Below are 18837 nucleotides of genomic sequence, written 5' to 3' on the forward strand. Positions count from 1 at the left end.
TACTACCTCTGATACTTGAGGTAATATATATAGCGATTTCCCAGCAGACAAGGTCCCATCCTCCTGAATAGTGGGGTAGCTCCTCCCATTTAGGGATTAGAATAACAAAGAAAGCCATGCCCTACCCTACCTCCTCTTTAGAGAGCCAGTCTTTTGCTGCCTATGCTCCTAGCAGGACGTTTTTTTACTGTGCTCCTTGCTAGAAAACTTTTCAGCTTCAAGATCTTCTTTGGACTTTGCCTTCATTTCCCTGGCCCTCCTCCCCTCTATCCCTGATTCCTTTCTCTGGAGCAGGGAGAGCCATGGGCAAGGGTTCTTTAGCGGAGGCCGCTGAGGCAGCGGAGAGCCTTTTCCTCTCCCAGCCCTCCAATTCTTCTGAGCAGCTGGCCAGGGAAGCGGACTTGGAAGCCCAGCCAGCTGAGGGCTTCCCCCCCCCCCGCTCAGTGGGAGAGTCCGCGTCCATGCCATTGGTCTGAGCAGGGCGGGTGAGGACGGAGGCCACCACAGTCACTGGCACGCCATCAGGTTCGGAGGTAAGTGCTTCCTTTTCCCCTCAAGACCAACACACGCGCACTACTCTGCCACATGCACATGCCCCATTATTTCCTATGGGGCTCAAGCATAGGTGGATTTTCCCTTATGTGGGGGGATCAAGAACGTATCCCCCACATAAGGAGAGGGCCCACTGTATTAAGTCTACCCAGAATTTTAGGGTCAATTTTAGGGCATAAATTTCTTGACTTATGGTTGAGTATATACGGTAGTCCTTTTAAAAGTTTCTAGCTTACTTAACATTATGCTTGTATAGTGTCTTAAACAGTCAAAATTATGTGGGATTATTTGCTACTGACCATTTGACCAGGTGCCCTACTGCTTACTATAGCCTTATGAAGTAGATTTGATAGATAGTGATGCTTCCTCTATGGTTTCTCATCGGCCATTCTTATGCCGAGTTCTGTGGTTGTTTAGCTGAGTTATTAATTAATTAATTTAATTTGTTTTATTTATATACCGCTATTCCAAAGATCATAGCGGTGAACAGCAAATAAGCTAATTAGTTATGACTGCACTTTATAGGTAAAAACATGTCCAAGAGCATATGCATCTTGATACATTGACAATTAAAATTGGACAACTGTTTGATTATTTTGACAGCTCATTTGCTGATGTTTCACAACTGTGTTGCTTTAAGTGTTGAATCATTCTTAGTTAAACTATCTAGGCTGTACACAGTCTAAAAACATATTTTTCCTCTTTAAAGTGAGAATTAAAATGAGAGCAGAGCCATGGAAAAATAATACAATACATTTAATACTTCAGTAAGTGACTTTTGAAAATTGATATTTTAGCTTTTGTTGAATTAGATCAAAATCATATCTTTTATTGAAAAAGATCAAGTAAGCAAAAGGTTTCATATAGGAATGTGCACAGAACACAGTGTTTCTCGGGGGGCTTGGAAGGTGGAAAGTAAAAATCTGCAAGTAGAACATTTTATAAAATGTTTGTTTATTTATTTATGTATATCTCATTTTTCTCTTTAATGAGATTCAAAGCAGCTTACAGTATAAATTAAAATAGAACAGTTAAAATAATATGAAGTATAAAAATTAAAAATAAATACTGATTGTTAATTAAACAGTACATTCAAATTTTAAAACAATTAAAGCACTTATAAATGCAATGCATATTAAAATGCCCAGTTACACGTCACTCCATATAGTTCATTCAAATGATAATTTTGGCTGTAAATAGATTTTTGGTGCACCTTGATTTATGCATGTTTTTGTATACATAAGTATGATTGTTAAATACCATGGGCCCTTCCCATACTTGGGGGATCCGTTCCAGACACACACACCCCTAATGTAAAGGAAAAAACATGTATGCTCAAGCCTTGTTTAAAACAATGGTTGTGCATGCAGCATGGTGTGGCGCGTACTGTGGATGTACGTACATACCATTCTAGCTTCCGGGGCATGTCATGTATGGTGCGCCTGTGAATAGTGTGGGCGCACTGTACCTGGAAAAGCATTCTCAAAATCTTGTATTCCAGCATGCAAAGAAGGACATCTTAAATACTGCAAAATGTTAAAAAGTGTACATTCACTAAATATAAACAGGAGTAACAGAATATGAACTCCTCATTTTAAAAAAACCAACAGAACAGTGCTTACAATAAATACTCTGTGTGTATACTGTTGCTGGCTTTGTGAATTCCTGTGATAATTGAACAGTTTGAGAATAAAGATGTTAAAGTTACTGGAACAGGAGAAATGTAATAAACTAAGGAGGCATTCAGGTGAACAGACACTTTGGGAAAAGTCAAAATTTACAATAGGGTATATGCTAGATGTAAACTATAGTTGTGAGAAAACCAAGCATTGAAGCAAATTTTGACTGCTTTTTCCTGTTTGTTTTTTTTTAAAAATAGTAACTAAATGTTTTTTTTTAAAAATAGTAACTAAACCAAAAATTTATATTACTCTCTTCCCTGCATTTCCCATTTTCTTCTGTGCTTTGATGATACTGTTCAGTGTCTTAAAGTGTGTTTATGTCTAGGGATTTTTATGTGGGGTAGGCTTTCTTCCATCTTGGTTCAGATTGGACATGGTCTTTTTATAATTCAAGATTTTGGTTTGAAATTCAGTAATGACTGTGCCTGTAAAACACTTTCCTATGGCGGAATTCAAAGTTCTGCTAATGTCCTATATGACTTGGACCCACTTTTCTGAAGGACTGCATTGTCCCACATGAATGAATGAATGAATGAATGAGTCTTCATTTATATACCGCCGTTCCTTCGATCACGGCGGTTTACAGAATAATAAAATACAAGTTACATTAGCAAAAGTCCCCCATATTAAACAGTACAATACATCAATTAAAATGCATCATTCAGTCATTAAAACCAGTTAAAAACAATCAGACAATTCAATCAATACAATACACACAATACTCAGGAGAAGAATAGTGATCAGGACATGTGGGGGAAAGCTGAGTTTTGAGATCTTCAGACCATTAAGAAAATTTGGTGGGAACACAGGAGACAACTTGTTCAGTAGCAGATTCCAGGCTCTGGAATTGTTTTCCTAGAGAGAGTAGACTGGGGCTGCATCTGCACTTCTGAAATAATCCAGGTTGACAACACTTTAATTGCAATGGCTCAATGCTATGGAATTCTGGGATTTGTAGTTGAGGATCTCATGGACAGCCTAAAAGACAAATGTGTCCCAGAACAGATCAAGTCAGAAATCAACCTGGAAGCCAAGTTGACAAAACTGAAGCTGTCGTACTTGGGAGACATCATGCGATGGCACAACTCGTTGGAAAAAACAATAATTCTAGGAGTGCTGGAGGGAAGCAGAAAGAGAGGAAGGCCTCATGCTAGATGGATGGACTCTATTTGGGCGGTCAAGGATATGGGTTTTCAGGAACTAAGCAGAGCAGTGGAGGATAGGAAGTCTTGGAGATGTCTCAAGAAGTAGTGGAGTTGACAAAATTATGCAGGGGACAAAGAAATTCTCATTTTGTAGGCACGTCTCCAAGTGTGTACAACAGGAATTCTGATTGGCTCTAAACTTGTGGATCAATTCTTAGTATTGTCCTCTTTGATTCGATGGTCAGCTTTTGTTTCTTGTTCTTAGTGGTGCATATACAAGAAAATGTTTAAGCAAGCATTTTTAGGTATGACTGCCTTTTGAGTTTCCTTTTCCAGTTAAATGTGGAATTGAATGAATATTATATATAAAAAAAGATTAATTATGTCATAAAGGATAAGCTGTTTAGCAATAATTGTTAGTTAGAGATTTAACCCCATTAATGAAGTTCTATCAAACATTTGAACAGTAAAACAAGTATGAAAAGGCAGATTAAAACAACTCTTTACTTATCTTTAGCATGCTTAAACTACATAATCTGTATATACAATGACATATCCAAGGGAAGGGTTTTTTAATAGGGAAACTTATTGGAATGAGTTGACAATCTATCTTTCTTTGTATCTCTTTGCTCCCCCCCCCCTGTACTCTTTTTTGTACCTATGTCAGTATTTGTGCATTGTTACCTACATTCCTTGTGGTCTTTTTTGTTTTGCTTTTACTTGGCATATTTTTCTTCAGCATTTTCCTTTTCCACTTTCTTTTTATCCTTACTAATAGATGTAGCTGTCAGCTTTCTGCAGCTCCATTTGCTTCTTTGTGGTCTCTGTGACTCACACATATAAGTTTTTCTGTGCCTATGCAGATTCTTTTGGAAATTTCTAGACCTGAGCAGAAGCCTTTGGGGTGGGATTCCTAACATTGTACCGGTCCAGGACAATTCCTGCCTTTGCCTTCAATTCCTTTTCATCCACTGCTACCACACAGTACATTGAAGACTTATTTTCTGCATGCACCATTTCCCCCTCAACCACTAGTTGAATAGTTTGACTATTTCTTTTTTGGACTTTATTCTTCATCATTCTTCTGTTTGTTTCATCCTTTCATTTCTTACTTTTTTCTCAAAATTTTGTTTATTGTTTAGTCTAGCTCAAGCATTTATGGCACCAGGTCTCACACACTTTCCCATTTATGGTAATTAAGACCTATTATGTGGAATAACGGATCAAAAATCTGTATTTCAGCAGGTAGCAGCTCCCCCTGCCTGTTTTGTGTGGCTCTAGGGTTCACGGCACCAGACCTCACAAATTTTCACATTTATTGTATTGAAGGCCTATCATGTGGAACAAAGGGTCAAAATTCTGCAGTTGACTAGGTTTCCCCTGCCTATTTTATTTGAATGAGGAACATAATTGAAAAGTGTTGACAGTGCCAGCATTGTGCTAATCAAACACCGTGGAACCAACTTTTATCAGCTCATACTGTCTGAAGCTTCTTTAATGGTTCCTGCTCAAGATGACACCTGCTTCTGTATGTCTCCTATTATGACAATGCCATTAATTTCAACTCTGCTATTGCTAACATCGGGCCCGTACAGACAGGCCAAAATAAAGCTGCTTTGGGTCACTTTGGAGGTATGCTGTTTAAATGATGCATGTGTATGCATGCATACTAAGAGTATGCGTACTAAGAGGCCAGAAGCTGTGCCAAAGCTGTGGGCCGGTCCTTAGGACTGGACCATGGCTTTGGAGTGAGTTCTGGCCTCTTAGTACGCATGCATTATTTAAACAGCATACCTCCAAAGTGACCTGAAGCAGCTTTATTTTGGCCTGTCTGTACTGGCCCATTGACATTGATGCTTACTACTTCGGATGCAGATAGCATCGATCCCAACCAAAAAGACTTCTGCACAGCTCTAGAAGTTTGATACTTGCTGTATATAGATACACACAACAATCAATATGGGTGAATTCACAAATGACAACTCAAAGAACCACAGTTACAGGTAAGGAACTGTTCTTGATAATTATGACCAGATTCAAAGAACTGACACATTCTAAGCTGGTGGAGGAGGAACCATCCATGAATGGGTTAGCTCCTGTCACTGGGTGGGCTAAACAAAATATTGTGTTATTTTAAAATGAACCTATATTGGTTCTCATCTCCTCCTGCTTCAGTTCTTCTTGCCTTGCCCTGGAAAGGTCATATGGCCATCTCCTCTGCTTTCTCTGTCCTGATTTCTTCAGTTTATATCTGTTAACTTCTTTCTCCTTCTTTCCTTAAAGCCTTATATGGAAAAAAGAGCCCTGAGCCCTTTATTCCCTTTTTTCTCATTTTCTTCCCTTTGTGCCTATTTCTTAAATGCATCCTCAGAATGTGGGAGGCTAAAGCCAAGATGTTTAAACTGAGCTTTGCTTTAGGAGCCCTCCTGTTTGAAGACATGTTCATTTTCATCCAGGATGTGGATGTGCTTTTAGCTACCTCCCTTAGGAGCCACAAAGATGCGTTCACAACAGCAGCCCCCATGGCAATGGCTGTGTCCTCCAAAGCTATCTTATACAACAAAGCCGTTGAATCTATTAATATTTTGATGGGTTTGTGACCACATAATACATTATTATTATTATTATTATTATTATTATTATTATTATTGATATAATAACTGGAGACAGTTATCAACCAACCAATAAGTGGAAATGGAGAATTTTAACTTCCAAGGGGATTATTTAATGTGAAGAAAAGATGGGAGCCAATCCTAGTAGGGCTGCTTTCCCTCCACCAATGATTGCCACCAAAGCCCCAGCCCCAGTTCCTTCTGCAGCACCTCCCAAGTCCAAGAGAGCATGTGCACATACTGCAGCCTTTTGCGGTGGCCATTTTGAAGCCCATGTTATTGATACCATCCGTTTTGAGCAAGCAAAACCATTCCTACTTCAGTCACTATGCCTTTTCCTGTGCACATACCCTTACTTGATCAAAATAAGTGGTTTCATCAGATTTCATCTATGGTGGCAAAAGAACTGAAAGGAATGAATAACCTCGTCCCACTAGTCATGGTGCTTCTAAAAGATTCAGACATTAATCTCTCCCTCCATATAGAAAAATAGTTGGCAAACAGGCCTGTGCTGCCAGTATAGTCATTGGTAGCTGAGAAGTCATCTGATGTGGATTCAAGTCTCCATACCTGGAACAGTAACTCTGCACTTCCATGCCTTTCAGGACACAGGTGTTGTCTCTCTGTATACCGTGTCCCTGAGAGACTCATCTGATTTTAGGAGAGGAGAAATGGTCATACACTGGCCATCAACATGAACAAACAAAAGAGAGACATTTTAATTTAGCTTATTTTGTTCTTCTCTTATGTAAAGCAGTCACAGCCCTTGCATTGCTTACTGATAAGGCCTTACAGTGCAAGACTGTGTTTCCTAAACCTAAAACCTCTGCTCATGCTGCCCCTCTTCCTTCAGATCTTAAATAACCCATTAAATCAGAATGGGATTCTCCTGGGCATGGTAAGTAAAGAGTAAATATAGCTTTAAAATTATATACCCTGAACCATGAGGACATGGAATTCCTTAAACTCACTGTTATTGATGATCCTATTCCAGCTCTCCTCATGGCTGCTATTGTACCCAAACAAGGAGATTCCTCTCTTGAAGATCTAAATGAAAAAGGGCAGATATAATTCTTAAATGCTCCCATGAGGTATCATCCCTCTCCATCCGGGCCTCCTCTACAATCTCCCTGATATCCAGAGCAGTAACGATCTGGATTCAGGATATTTACATCAACCAAGGATTAGGTGCAGAATCCCTGCACAGGTCTCTTCTATATTTATAATGTCTTAGCTTTTATATCAGATGCCACTAGAGACTCATTGCAATTTTCAGTCTCCATAGTAGCAAGAAGATCAGTTAACTGAAGCACTGGAAAACTGACACTCAATCCATAACAGAGTTAGCTTGAATCCCCTTTGTTGGTAATTCACTTTTTGATGAAGATGCTCTTAGAGACATCCTCATAGAAACCAAAGATAAGCTTATGGTTTCTTTGCAAAAGAAGGAGGCAAAACAGCAGTTTAAGCAACCTTTTCAGCCCTTTTGTCTTTTTCGTCCCTCCTCTTGCTTGAGAGACTTCAGAGCCTGTAAGCAGGGTGGATAGAAATAAATTATTCTTTTAATTTTTTAAAATCGGATTTTAAAATTTGAATTTGATTTATTAAATGAAATGTTTTTTGAGGAAAAACTATCTAAAGATAGTTTTCTGTTTAAGATACATTACGGCCCATATTCATAATGAAATTGGGATTAGCTTTTAATTAAGTGGCATGAGAATGTATATTCATGCAATGTTTAAATTTTTGGTAATTGAATTCCGTTAATCCATTCATAGTGTAATGCTCTTCCAGAGGTTTCTGTAAGATTATTGGACATTTTTTCTGTCTAGAGGATATTACAACAGATGCAGTTCTCAAAACTGTAAATTTGTGTATGAGCTTTAGGGAACAGTATTTTAAACTTTCCACATGTGGTCCTGGCTGATAGTCTAAATTTTTAAAAAATATTTTGCTTATCCACATCAATTAGTAAAGATGGATGTTTAAGCAAATACAAGAATAAGCTATAACGTTGTTTTAGTTAAATTAAACTATTTAAATTGTTATTATTAAGGTAATGTTAATTTTTCCTTCCAATAAAGTACAGCAGAAAACTTGTCCAAATATGAATTATTAACCTATTACATTGGAGATAGTTTACTTGATAATAATTTCATAATTATCTATCTATGATGTGTTTCTGATAGTATAACCAAATCAATATTTTTTGATACAACTAAAACTAATCTGAAAAATTGTCATTCTAAAAATGAAACCTTCATCTAGTTGTAAATATTAAGATTATACCAGCAAGAATGAGTGTTTGGTAACTCTGAGTTGTGTAAAATATGTATTTAGCTTATACCGAAAAAGAGTGCCCTTTTTGTCGGGGGGGGGGGGGGGAATCACATGATTAAATTGAGTTTTTCTGAGTAGTGATTTAAATCAAGTCCACTGTTACCCAAATTGCTAGGTTACTGAAGTGGCACCCACAAATTACCGTATATACTGGACTATAATTTTAATTTTTATATTGCAATTGTTTTTATCTTGTATTGCTATGTTTTAATCTTTGTAAGCCACCTTGATCATCTTTTATGGAAAGGCGGGGTAAAAATAAAAATTATTATTATTATTATTATTATTATTATTATTATTTGAGACATTTTCCCCAAAAAGTGACCCCCAAAACTTGGGTCAACTTATACATTGGGAAATACAGTACATTGCCTCTCAAGTGTCTTCCACAGCCCAGCTGTCTCCTGAAAGGACAGCTGGGCTGTGGAAGGCTGGGGGCAAATGCTTGCCTCCCTCCTCTTCCCCAGTCCTGGTGTCCTCCAAAGACTGGAGGATGCTGGGATCGGGGAAAGGCTGGGGGCCAAACACTTGGCTCTCTCCTCTTCCCCAGTCCCCGTATCTCCCAAAGGTTGGAGGACACCAGAATTGGGGAAAGGCTGGTGGCAAACACTTGGCTTTCTCTTCTTGTCCCAGTCCTCGTGTCCTCCAGAGGCCGGAAGACACCAGGCTTGGGGAAAGGCTGGGGGCAAATGCTTGGCTCTCTCCTCTTCCCCCAATCCCCCGTGTCCTCCAAAGGCTGGAGGATGCTGGGATCGGGAAAAGGCTGGGGGCAAATGCTTGCCTCCCTTCCTTTCCCCAGTCCTCGTGTTCTCTCAAGCGACAGCCAGGCTGCAGAAGAGAAGGAAGAGCAGCACTCGCCTCTGAAGCTTCCTCCTCTGCTCGGCTGTCTCCCAAAGGGACAGCTGGGCTATGAAAGGGAAGGAAGGGCAATGAGACCCAAATTCTACCCTCGACCTATCCAGGGGTCATCTCAAAATCCCTGATTTTGGCCTCAAAAACTGTCCTCGACTTACACACAACGTCGACTTATACACAAGTATATACGTAATACATAATTGGGGAATTCAGTTTTAATTAATGGCACCAAGAGGATTCCAGATAACTTCAAAGAGTTGGAATGCCAGCCTGTGTATAACAGGTTCAAGAATTAGAACTCTCAGAGTGCAAAGTACAATTTAATTTTATTGATTAAACAACAAAGGGGGAAATCACCATTCATGCACATACAAGAACTAACAAAATTAAAGATAGTAGCTTGTAGCAAGGTTGAGGGAAGGCAATACCTTATCAGTCCAGAAGTGGAGCATCAATCCAGGGATTATGGAAGTGACTAAACAAGGCTGGCTGAAACATGGGGTGGGGTGGGGGACAGCCAGCCTGTGTTGAGGGGTCAATATGAAATGTGGCAGTATTCCTGCCTGACGAGTCTTGAGGCTGTTGGGTGTATTTCCCAGGAATCCCAGAAACAATGGGTTTCCCAACTGGTTGATGATTTTAACTTTAGAGTTATAAAGGGAATATTTTTTCTTGATGGCAGTGACATTGAGTTAATCCAGCGGAATTTGGATAGAACTAGGTATGGGAAAGTACAGTGGGGCTAGCAGAAAGATTGGCTTAATGCTTAAGACTGAACAAACCTTTGTCTGTGATCTTCAAGAGGAATTGCACATGGCAGAGGGTGGGAAACAGCAATATTCACAGCCATAAAGTTACAAAGTTTCTTTCCACATGTCCTCAAGACTGTGACCAGCTGGAAGGTCACTTAAAGGTCATCTTAGTCATTTCAAGGCTCATGCTTATGGCCTGTCTGTAACTGCTGTTATAATAAAATACAACAAAATATTTGCACGTCAAAATAGCAATAGCAGTAGTAAATACATTTCTATACTGTTTATCAGTGAACTAGCACTCTCCAATAATGCAGGGTATGGTAACACCACCCTGCTTGTAAGTCTGTATGGGCAAGATTTCCCTTCCCATTTTGCCCACACGGGGAGTCCATCTGACCCCCTTAACCTTGAAATCAGCCGGCAAGAAATAAAAATACAGTGCTACCTCGGGTTACGAATTTAATTCGTTCCGCGGCGCCGTTCGTAACCCGATACATTTCGCAACCCGAAAAGGCGCTGGAAAGCCGCTGGAAAGCCGCTAGCCGCGCTTCCGATTTGAATTTCGCGCCGAAACGCGCCGAAATGATTTTCGTAACCCGAAAAATCTTTCGTTACCCGGAACAGTTTTTTTAAATCTAACTTTTTCGTACCCCGGAAATTTCGTAACGCGGTCAATTCGTATCCCGGGGTACCACTGTACTTGTGACTACCCCACCCACCAGATAGGAGGTAGGCTGTCAGCCTACATCCATACTTGGGAGGACTCTACTTCAAACTGTTGTGAACTGTAAATGAAGACTACCCTATAGAATGTCACCAAACCCCAAAGCACCACTTCTTACAATTTCCAACATCAGAATTTCACACAAAGAACCTAGCAGTTCAGCAAGCCAGATCCTTTATCTTAGAGCTGTGGGCTATAGAATTGCATTACTAAACTCTACTCTGCCCTGTTTATTGTATCCAAAAAGCATTCCCAGATTTTATTATTCACAGTTTTACTGTATTTGCTCCTGCCACTGGAAAACAACAACAGTCCACTTCTGCTTGTACTTAAACTTGTACTGGAGGAACTATAGATATCTAGGGGAAAAACACCTCTCTGGGCCTCCAACATGATTTTATGCTGTATTTTTGGTGGAAGTTGACTGTAAAATCACACTGGAGGGCCCACAGATGCCTAGAAAAGTGTTCATTCAAGTAAAAAATAAATAAAAAACAGGTTTATATTCAGTTTTTCACTTTTGCCAGGGGGGCTGCACTCCTAAATCCCACAAATGTTAAGGGCTGCCTATAGTACTTGGGATTTCAACCCTACCCCCACTTAAAATACATATTTAAATTATCATTCCTTTGGCACAAGAACAGGATGAATAAATATATTAAAAACTGGATGGAATATTGAAGTGTTGTACTTGGTGCTTGAAATCCAAGTTCTTTTTTTTATTTGCTAAGTTTATATGCTGTGCTTCATTAAAGAAATTTTAAGGGATGTGTGACAGCACACATATGACAGAAGATGTCAAAATACCATGAGAGAAAACTAAATGGAGGTAAAGAATTGATGAATGATTTATGACAGTTTATGACATTTCATTGAGGAAAATGTGGATCATTGGATAAGTTATATGAATATACTCCCTGCATTCTCCCAACTATTTCTTAGTCAGGATTAGCACTGAGGTATTCTAGATGTTTGCATTCAGTAAGGAAGTATTAGTTTGTTGCACTGTTACTAGCCCTCTATATATACTCTCATCCTGGCAACTATGTTTTCTTGCAGACATGTTGCTTGCTTTAAAGATATATTCTACAAGTCTCTCCTCTATCTACAACAGCATTCTAGAAAGGAAATCATACATGTGACTATCAGAGACAGAGCACATGGTTTTCCATGCTGTTTCTATTAAGTTATGCAATAGAATTTTCCATTGTCCTTGTACTTTCTGATCAGACATTTGATCAGGGAGAATCCAGATAAGATCAATAAAGCTCTGTAGCACTGTTTCCCTTTGAAGACAAGTGGCCAGATAAATTGAGTTAAGTATTGGAGAACACCGATATTTAGATGTATGAAGGAATATAACACAAATTACTGCTGCTTGCTAATGAAGACTAAAACACTCAAGAAGATTTTTATATGAAGGGACTTGAGACCTTTTTAAAAATGCTATCTGGGATTAGGAGATTTGAAGGATCACCTTCTCTTTTGTAATCCCTCCCTCATCCATTTAAATCATCAGTAGAGGCCCTGTTTATTCTAAACCATGAGCAGAATTAGAGTGCTGGAGCATTTTTCAGTTGCAGCGTCCAGGATATTGAGCTCCTTATCATGAACCTCCTTATCCTGTTTGGCTCCATACAGTAAAGATCACTCTGTTCCAGCATGCTTTGGGGCCAGCTTAATTTTTAGTCCCTCATGATATTTTAATTTGCAGTTGGGATGTTTGTGTGATTGTTTTTGACTATCCTGAATAATTTGGTATGTCTGCAAACAGGACCAATAAAGGGCTCATTCCCTCTTCAGATTACTGGAACAAAGTAGCATACCACCAGTCATGGCTTATGGATAGGTATCAGGCCACCACTTTGAGTAGCATTGCTCTAAGATTTAAAACATGTGAAAACTGTAGAGTTACACAGTAGATTAATTTTTAACACCCAAGCCTGTTGCATCAGTGGGCTAGCCGTCCATGGACTGGGGTCCTGCAGATTGCTCTGCCCCATATTAACCAATGGCAGTGCACATCTGCAGGCATGCTGACTCAGACATGTAATGCCACCCATTGACTAATACAGACTTGACGCTGTTTTTCCCATCTGCAAGGGACGGTGGAACCAAATCTCCATGGATTGGAAGGGGCCATTGTAGAAGTCATATTGAGTTGTAATATATTTACATATTACACCTGAAGTGTTTATTTTTAACCATTCTGAAATTAAAAAAAAAAATAGTAAATGCATTTAATCTGAAATAATTTGATGTTATGGACCTTGAAGAAATTTCTCTTGATATTACAGATCTTTAAACTTAGGAATTTTAGGGACACACAATTCCTAGGACTGTTTGACCAGCTGTTGTAGACTGTTACACTTCATTTGGGGGGGGGGGGGGTTGACCTCTGTGATTCATATACATGAATCACTCTGCACCTGCACAGCCCTTAGAAATTTGTAAAGCAAAGCTGTCTTTTGACAGCACAGCCCATTTTTAGTATGATAGTAGTATTATCCCCCCCCCCAAAGGGGGGGTTGAGTGTCAGTAGCTGCTTCATTTCTCCGATCTGCCTACCTGCCTTCTGATATCTCATTTCCTGACTTATCAGAATGCTTACAGTCTGATTAAGTTTTCCAGAATGCTTGGGGAAAAACCCTTTTTTCAAACAAGTTACTCAAGTATGCTATAATGAAGAATAGTTATATTGCAGTTTTCTAATGGAAAAATTGTTTTCTCTTCTTTCAAGATAAGATAACTCTTAATGGCAAAACGTTAACAGAAAAATTCAGATCACAGAAACATTTTAATTTAATCTTATGAGCCTCAGGGTAGAGACAGTCTTAAGTTCTAAGTTTTGTAAGCCGCTTTCAGTAAAAACACATCTGAAGTTCCTAGCAAAATTAGAAAGGATGATGTAAGTCTGATCAGTAGGACAAAACAACAACAACAACACCTTAAGCATAGGAATGAGGTGAAGAAATAAATGTAATAACATTTTGGAGAGGAGGTGGGTAGGTGAATGACACAGCAAGGAATTCTTCCATATTTACAATTCATTGTCTGTTCAAACCTTGCATGTTGAAGAATGATTTTAGCTTAGAACCTTAAGTATTTTCTCTTAAGTAATGGAAAACAGTCTTGAAGGATGTAGCTGTAGAAAGGCACTGATTCTTCACAGAGGTCTTCCGCTTTGTCATTTGTAGCATTCAAAACATGAAGGGAGATGAAAAACAGTACAAATTTCTTTTACTCCAATGCTACTTTTTAACACAGTGGATTTAAAAAGAATGAGCTTGGGTCTTTTGTTTAGTGTGGCCTTCCCTATTTCTTATGCTTATGTCTTTTCCTTCTGTCCAGTGCATTATATCTCAGAATTTGATTGTTTGGAGTTGACTTACTCTTATAAAAGCAGGAATATGCCCTATATGTGCAATTTGATAATTTTGTTCGCAGCACATGATGGATTAGAGATGCATTCTTTCTTCTTCTTTTTCTTTTTCTTTTCTATTTTTTTGAAGATCCTTGCAGCATCCAAGAAAAAGTAGATTCTTAACTTGATCTGAAAAGTAATGCTTCAGTTAAACATAAGAATGTTCTTTTAGAATCTTTCTGAATGTATAAAATGTATTATAAATTGGTGTTGGTGTTAATAAATCTGAATGGCACATTGGTATATCTTGAGAAAGAGACTGCATACTTTTATTCTGAGTTGTGTTAAAAAGACGCAATCTGGAAGCAGATTGAATGATGGAATGTATTAGCCAGAGTAAATTATACTTCAAATAATTGACCCCAGTGGAGAAATAAATTGGATAGAGATGCTCTCAGGTGGCCCATAGGTGAATATGAAATAGCATTCTCTATAGCAGGAGTAAGCAACAGTCATCTTGATAGAGGACTGGATTTCCCCCTTCCCTCCCATTATGTGAGTCAGGTTATGTCAAGACATCAGTCTGAAGCATTGGGTAGAAGTTGTCCATTTGGTGGTTTGGCAAAGACCCTGGTTCCATTCTTTTCCTCTTTTGCCACACCTTTCAGTGGCAAGTAAAAACATTGTGCAATTAGGCTTTTTCAAAGTGATGATCTAAATGCTATGTAATTTAGATTTTAAGGTTTGTATGGAGTTTTTAATACATTTTAATGCATAATGGTTTTGGCTTTTTAAATTGGTTTAATTGTTTTTTAAACATTGTATCTACATTCTAATGTTTTTGTATTGTTTTTAACTTGTAATGGTTTAAATTTGTTGTTATCCGCCTTGAATTCCTATATCAGGAGAAAGGCTGGAATGATGATGATGATGATGATGATGATGATGATGATAACAATAGAAGGAAAGAGCTCTCAACTAGTATCTGCAAATACCTGACAAGACCTAGTACTACTTGAGCTTTTCCTATTATCTCTGATCACTGGTTGGAAACAGACTTGGATGTGGAGGGTATCCAGGGACATACAGATTGTAGGCTCCCTCCACTGCTCTACAGCTTTTATTTGAGAGTGAGAGGAAGAATCTAGGCCTGTTACAGACTGCCAAAATAAAGCTGCTTCAGGTCTCTTTGGAGGTATGCTGTTTAAATGATGCAGGCACCCTAGAATCCAGAAGCTGCACCAAAGCTGCACTCCGGTGCTTAGGAATGTGGCTTTGGCGCAACCTCCGGACTCTTAGGACCCATGCATCATTTAAATAGCATACCTCCAAAGAGACCCGAAGCAGCTTTATTTTTGGCAGTCTGTAACAGGTCCTAGTTTGCCCGACCACTACTCTTTTGATCCTCACATATGTCACCAAGCACTTAATTTAATTTTCTTATTACCTCTACTACACACATTCTTAACCTTCCTAATTTAGCTGCTAACCCAGCCAAGGCAATCCTCAGTCCACATTAAATCAAAAACAGATTTAACTTTTAAAATTAGATTAACTAATGTAGCCCAAGATATTCTTAGAAAAAACCCTGTTTTTTTAACTTTACATGTGCCACTGTTTACTTCTTATTTTTGAAAATAAATCTGAATGCAATAGGCCATTTACTTTTAATAGATGAGCTCTTAATTCTCACTATTTTGCTTTGCTCTACAAATTTAGAGAAAGAATCTCCTAAAGTAATTCAGGCACAAAGGCTGAAGAACGAAGATTTTGCTGAGTTTGAAAGAAAAGTAATCACAAGTAATTCCACTTTGCAAAATAGAAAGTGAAGAAATCAAAGATGTACATGAATATAACTTAGGCTATAGCTTAAGCAGAAGTCTAAGAAGACCATATAGGCCAACAATTGCTTCAAAGCTGTCAAAGATGCTGCTCAAAATGAGGAAAGAGACCTTAGTCTCAATATAGTTCAAGATAGTTTCAATAATGAGTGGAGAAAGATTGCCTTCTGTCTTTCTTTATAAGAATCTTGCAATTCCTAAACCAAAAAGAAAGATCTGTAAACAAGAAGAGCAGGCAAAGGCAAATGCCTCTTCTTTGGATTCCCCCCCCCCCCCCACCATTATTTACAGTCTGTAACCTTTTAAACTTTTCTCCTCAGTCCTATTGGCTTCCCTTTACTTGTACCATTAGGAATTTTATCTCAGTTAAAGGCCAGTCCTCTGTGTGTGGATGGATGGGTGGATGCTTTAATTCCTTTGCTGTACTTTTTCTTAATTATGCCTTCTTAGTTTTCCAAACTTTCTTATCAAGACACAAGTCATAAATTTTGGTAGTTCCCTCCCATCCCATTTTTTAAAAAACAAAACAAAACATTTTTTATCAGGATCTTAAATATCTGGCAAGCTAACAAAGAGTACACACATCTCCTGTAATGCAGCACAAGAACTTAACAATGTTGTGTAAACACAGCTTTTTTTTTAAAGAAGCATTTTAAAAATAATTTATTGCCAGGGTTGCTTTTTCCATGTTATTTCATAGCCAAACAGTCAGAGATAAGCTCTATTTTTCAAAGCATTTTTTTTAAATTGGGGGACTCAGCAAGTGCTCTGTTACCTGTTTAAATTCTTTATTAACCCTGCAGAAAGGATTATTTCACACTCCAGTGGCACTCTTCCAATCTTGTGCCTCATGTAGCATCCTTAAGGATAATACATCTGCCTCTTACTATATCCCACACAGGGTCGGAACAGACTGGCAACATACACTGGCTTCTCGGTGCCTTGGGGGCGTGGCGTACGGACGACACATGCCCCCAAACCATCAGGAAGCCGCCGTGAAGCTGCCCAGTCATTTACACAGCGGCAGCTTTTTGGTGTTCTGCTCATGTGGCATTTCCCAGCAGAGAAGGAGCCGAGCCTCCTTAACATTGAGTAGTTCCGCCCACATGGCTCCTGATAGGCAGGGAGAGAAAAACAAAGACCAGGGGCCTGACCCTGCCTCCCTGGGCAGAGCGACCCCTAGCAGCCCCAGTCTTCTTCCTGCCTTGCTCCTGGTAGGACGTTCCTTTGGATTACTCCAACCAAATCCTCGGATACCTTCTTCCTCATCAACAGCATGACCCAGCACTTGAATTATGTCATACTTGTATCATTTATGTTAGGCCATACACTTGTAGGTGAAGAAATAATGTAAAAAGTTAGTTACCTTAGAAAGGGAACATGAGAATGAGTGTGGTATAGAGATTTGAGTGCTGGACTAGGACTCTGGGCAACCAGGGTTTAAATCTCTGCTCAGCCATGGAAGTCTACTGGGTGACCTTGGGGAAGTCACACTCTCTTGGTCTCAGAGGAAAGCAATGGTGAAACTTCTCTGAACAAATCTTGCCAAGAAATCTCCATGTTAGGTTTGCCTTAGGGTCACCATAAATCAGAAACAACATGAAATCACACAACAACAACAACAACAACAACAACAGGAGCCTAATTATCCCTTCTTGTGGTACAGTTGTAGTATAATTAACAGACATAGCTGTGTAAATTTGGAATATCAGTACTGTACTCAAAAGGCTCTTGTAACACCTTTGAGATTAGCTAAGGGCCAAAACAGACTACAGAAACAATCCAGCTTGAAAACACTTTAACTGCCCTAACTCAATACTAGGGAATTCTGGGAACTGTAGTTTTGTGAGGCATTGAACCTTCTCTGTTAGAGAGCTCTAGTGCCACAATAAACTACAGTTTCTAAAATTCCCTGGCACTGAGCCAGTTAAAATGGTCTCAGGGAGGATTATTTCTACAGTCTGTTTTGGCTCTGAGAGAAAGACATTATAGCATAAGCTTTTGTAAGTTTAGTCTACTGCCTCAGATGCATGGAGTGAACTAGTTCCTAGGCAATGTTATACTGTTGTTATTTGGGAAGGAAATGAATTAATTGGAAATGTTAAGTTGTTTTCCTCCTAGTTTGAGTCTATGGGGAAAATGTTTAAACAGATAGAAAATGAAATATGCAACTTTTCTCTTCAGGGAAGGATCATGTCTGTAAATTTGTTGGCTGTGGAAGGAACGACAGATTTAACTATGTGGTCATGCAGTTGCAGGTGAGTTTGTTGTATTCATAATTTCATTGTTTAAACTTTAAGGATTCTTGATGTTTCATTGTTTAGTATCATGCTTAATCAGTCATTAAAAGAGATCAATGCCTATAATTTAAAAAGAAATTGTATTTCCTTCAATTCTAATACAGCTGTCCCTCTGGATTCGTGGAGGATGCATTCTGCCCGTCCCCTGCAGATACCAAATTTCGCAAATAGTCAAGTCCCATTGTCCCCAGTGGCAGCCATTGGAGACAGTGGGACTTGACTATTTGTGAAATTCCCTCCCCCTCTCCTTCCCTCTCTCTCTTACCAGCATCTTCCCCCTGGTGCTGCGGCCTGTAATCGGCCCTGGCTTCCATCAGGACTCACTTTCCCAGCGGCACTCGGGGCCCAGCGTGTGCATGCCCCCACCCACCCCCGCCACAGTCAGTGGGCACACGATACATCAGTTGGCTGTGGCACGGAAGGGTGGGGCTTCTGCACGCCGGGCCCCAAGCACCGCTGGGAAAACAAGTCCCAATGGCGTCTGGAGCCGATTACAGGCCCCGGCAGCCAGGGGGGGATGCCAGTAAGGCAGGGAGGGAGGGTGCCATAGCCATGGCCTCGCGAATGATCGAAACCGCAAGTTCCAAGGCCACCATCGAGGAGGGACAAGTGTACTTTTTCTGAGGCACCAGGTCTTCCTGCTTTACTGAATGTAACAAGGGGGGAG

The 18837-nt window shown here is 39.4% G+C and overlaps 1 protein-coding gene across 2 annotated transcripts in view; it reads left to right on the plus strand.

Moving 5' to 3' along the window:
- The window catches only part of TTBK2 (tau tubulin kinase 2), an 84176-nt gene that overhangs the window by 20251 nt on the left and 45088 nt on the right, over positions 1–18837 (plus strand). For both annotated transcript variants that reach the window (XM_089521866.1, XM_089521867.1), the window contains exon 4: positions 18055–18128. In XM_089521866.1, the coding sequence (XP_089377992.1) occupies positions 18055–18128 (74 nt within the window). The remainder of the gene's footprint in view (positions 1–18054; positions 18129–18837) is intronic.

The sequence above is a fragment of the Sceloporus occidentalis genome, unplaced genomic scaffold, assembly GCF_023333645.1.
Source record: "Sceloporus occidentalis isolate IW3139 unplaced genomic scaffold, rSceOcc1.0.p SCAF_4, whole genome shotgun sequence".
NCBI classification, from domain to species: Eukaryota; Metazoa; Chordata; class Lepidosauria; order Squamata; family Phrynosomatidae; genus Sceloporus; species Sceloporus occidentalis.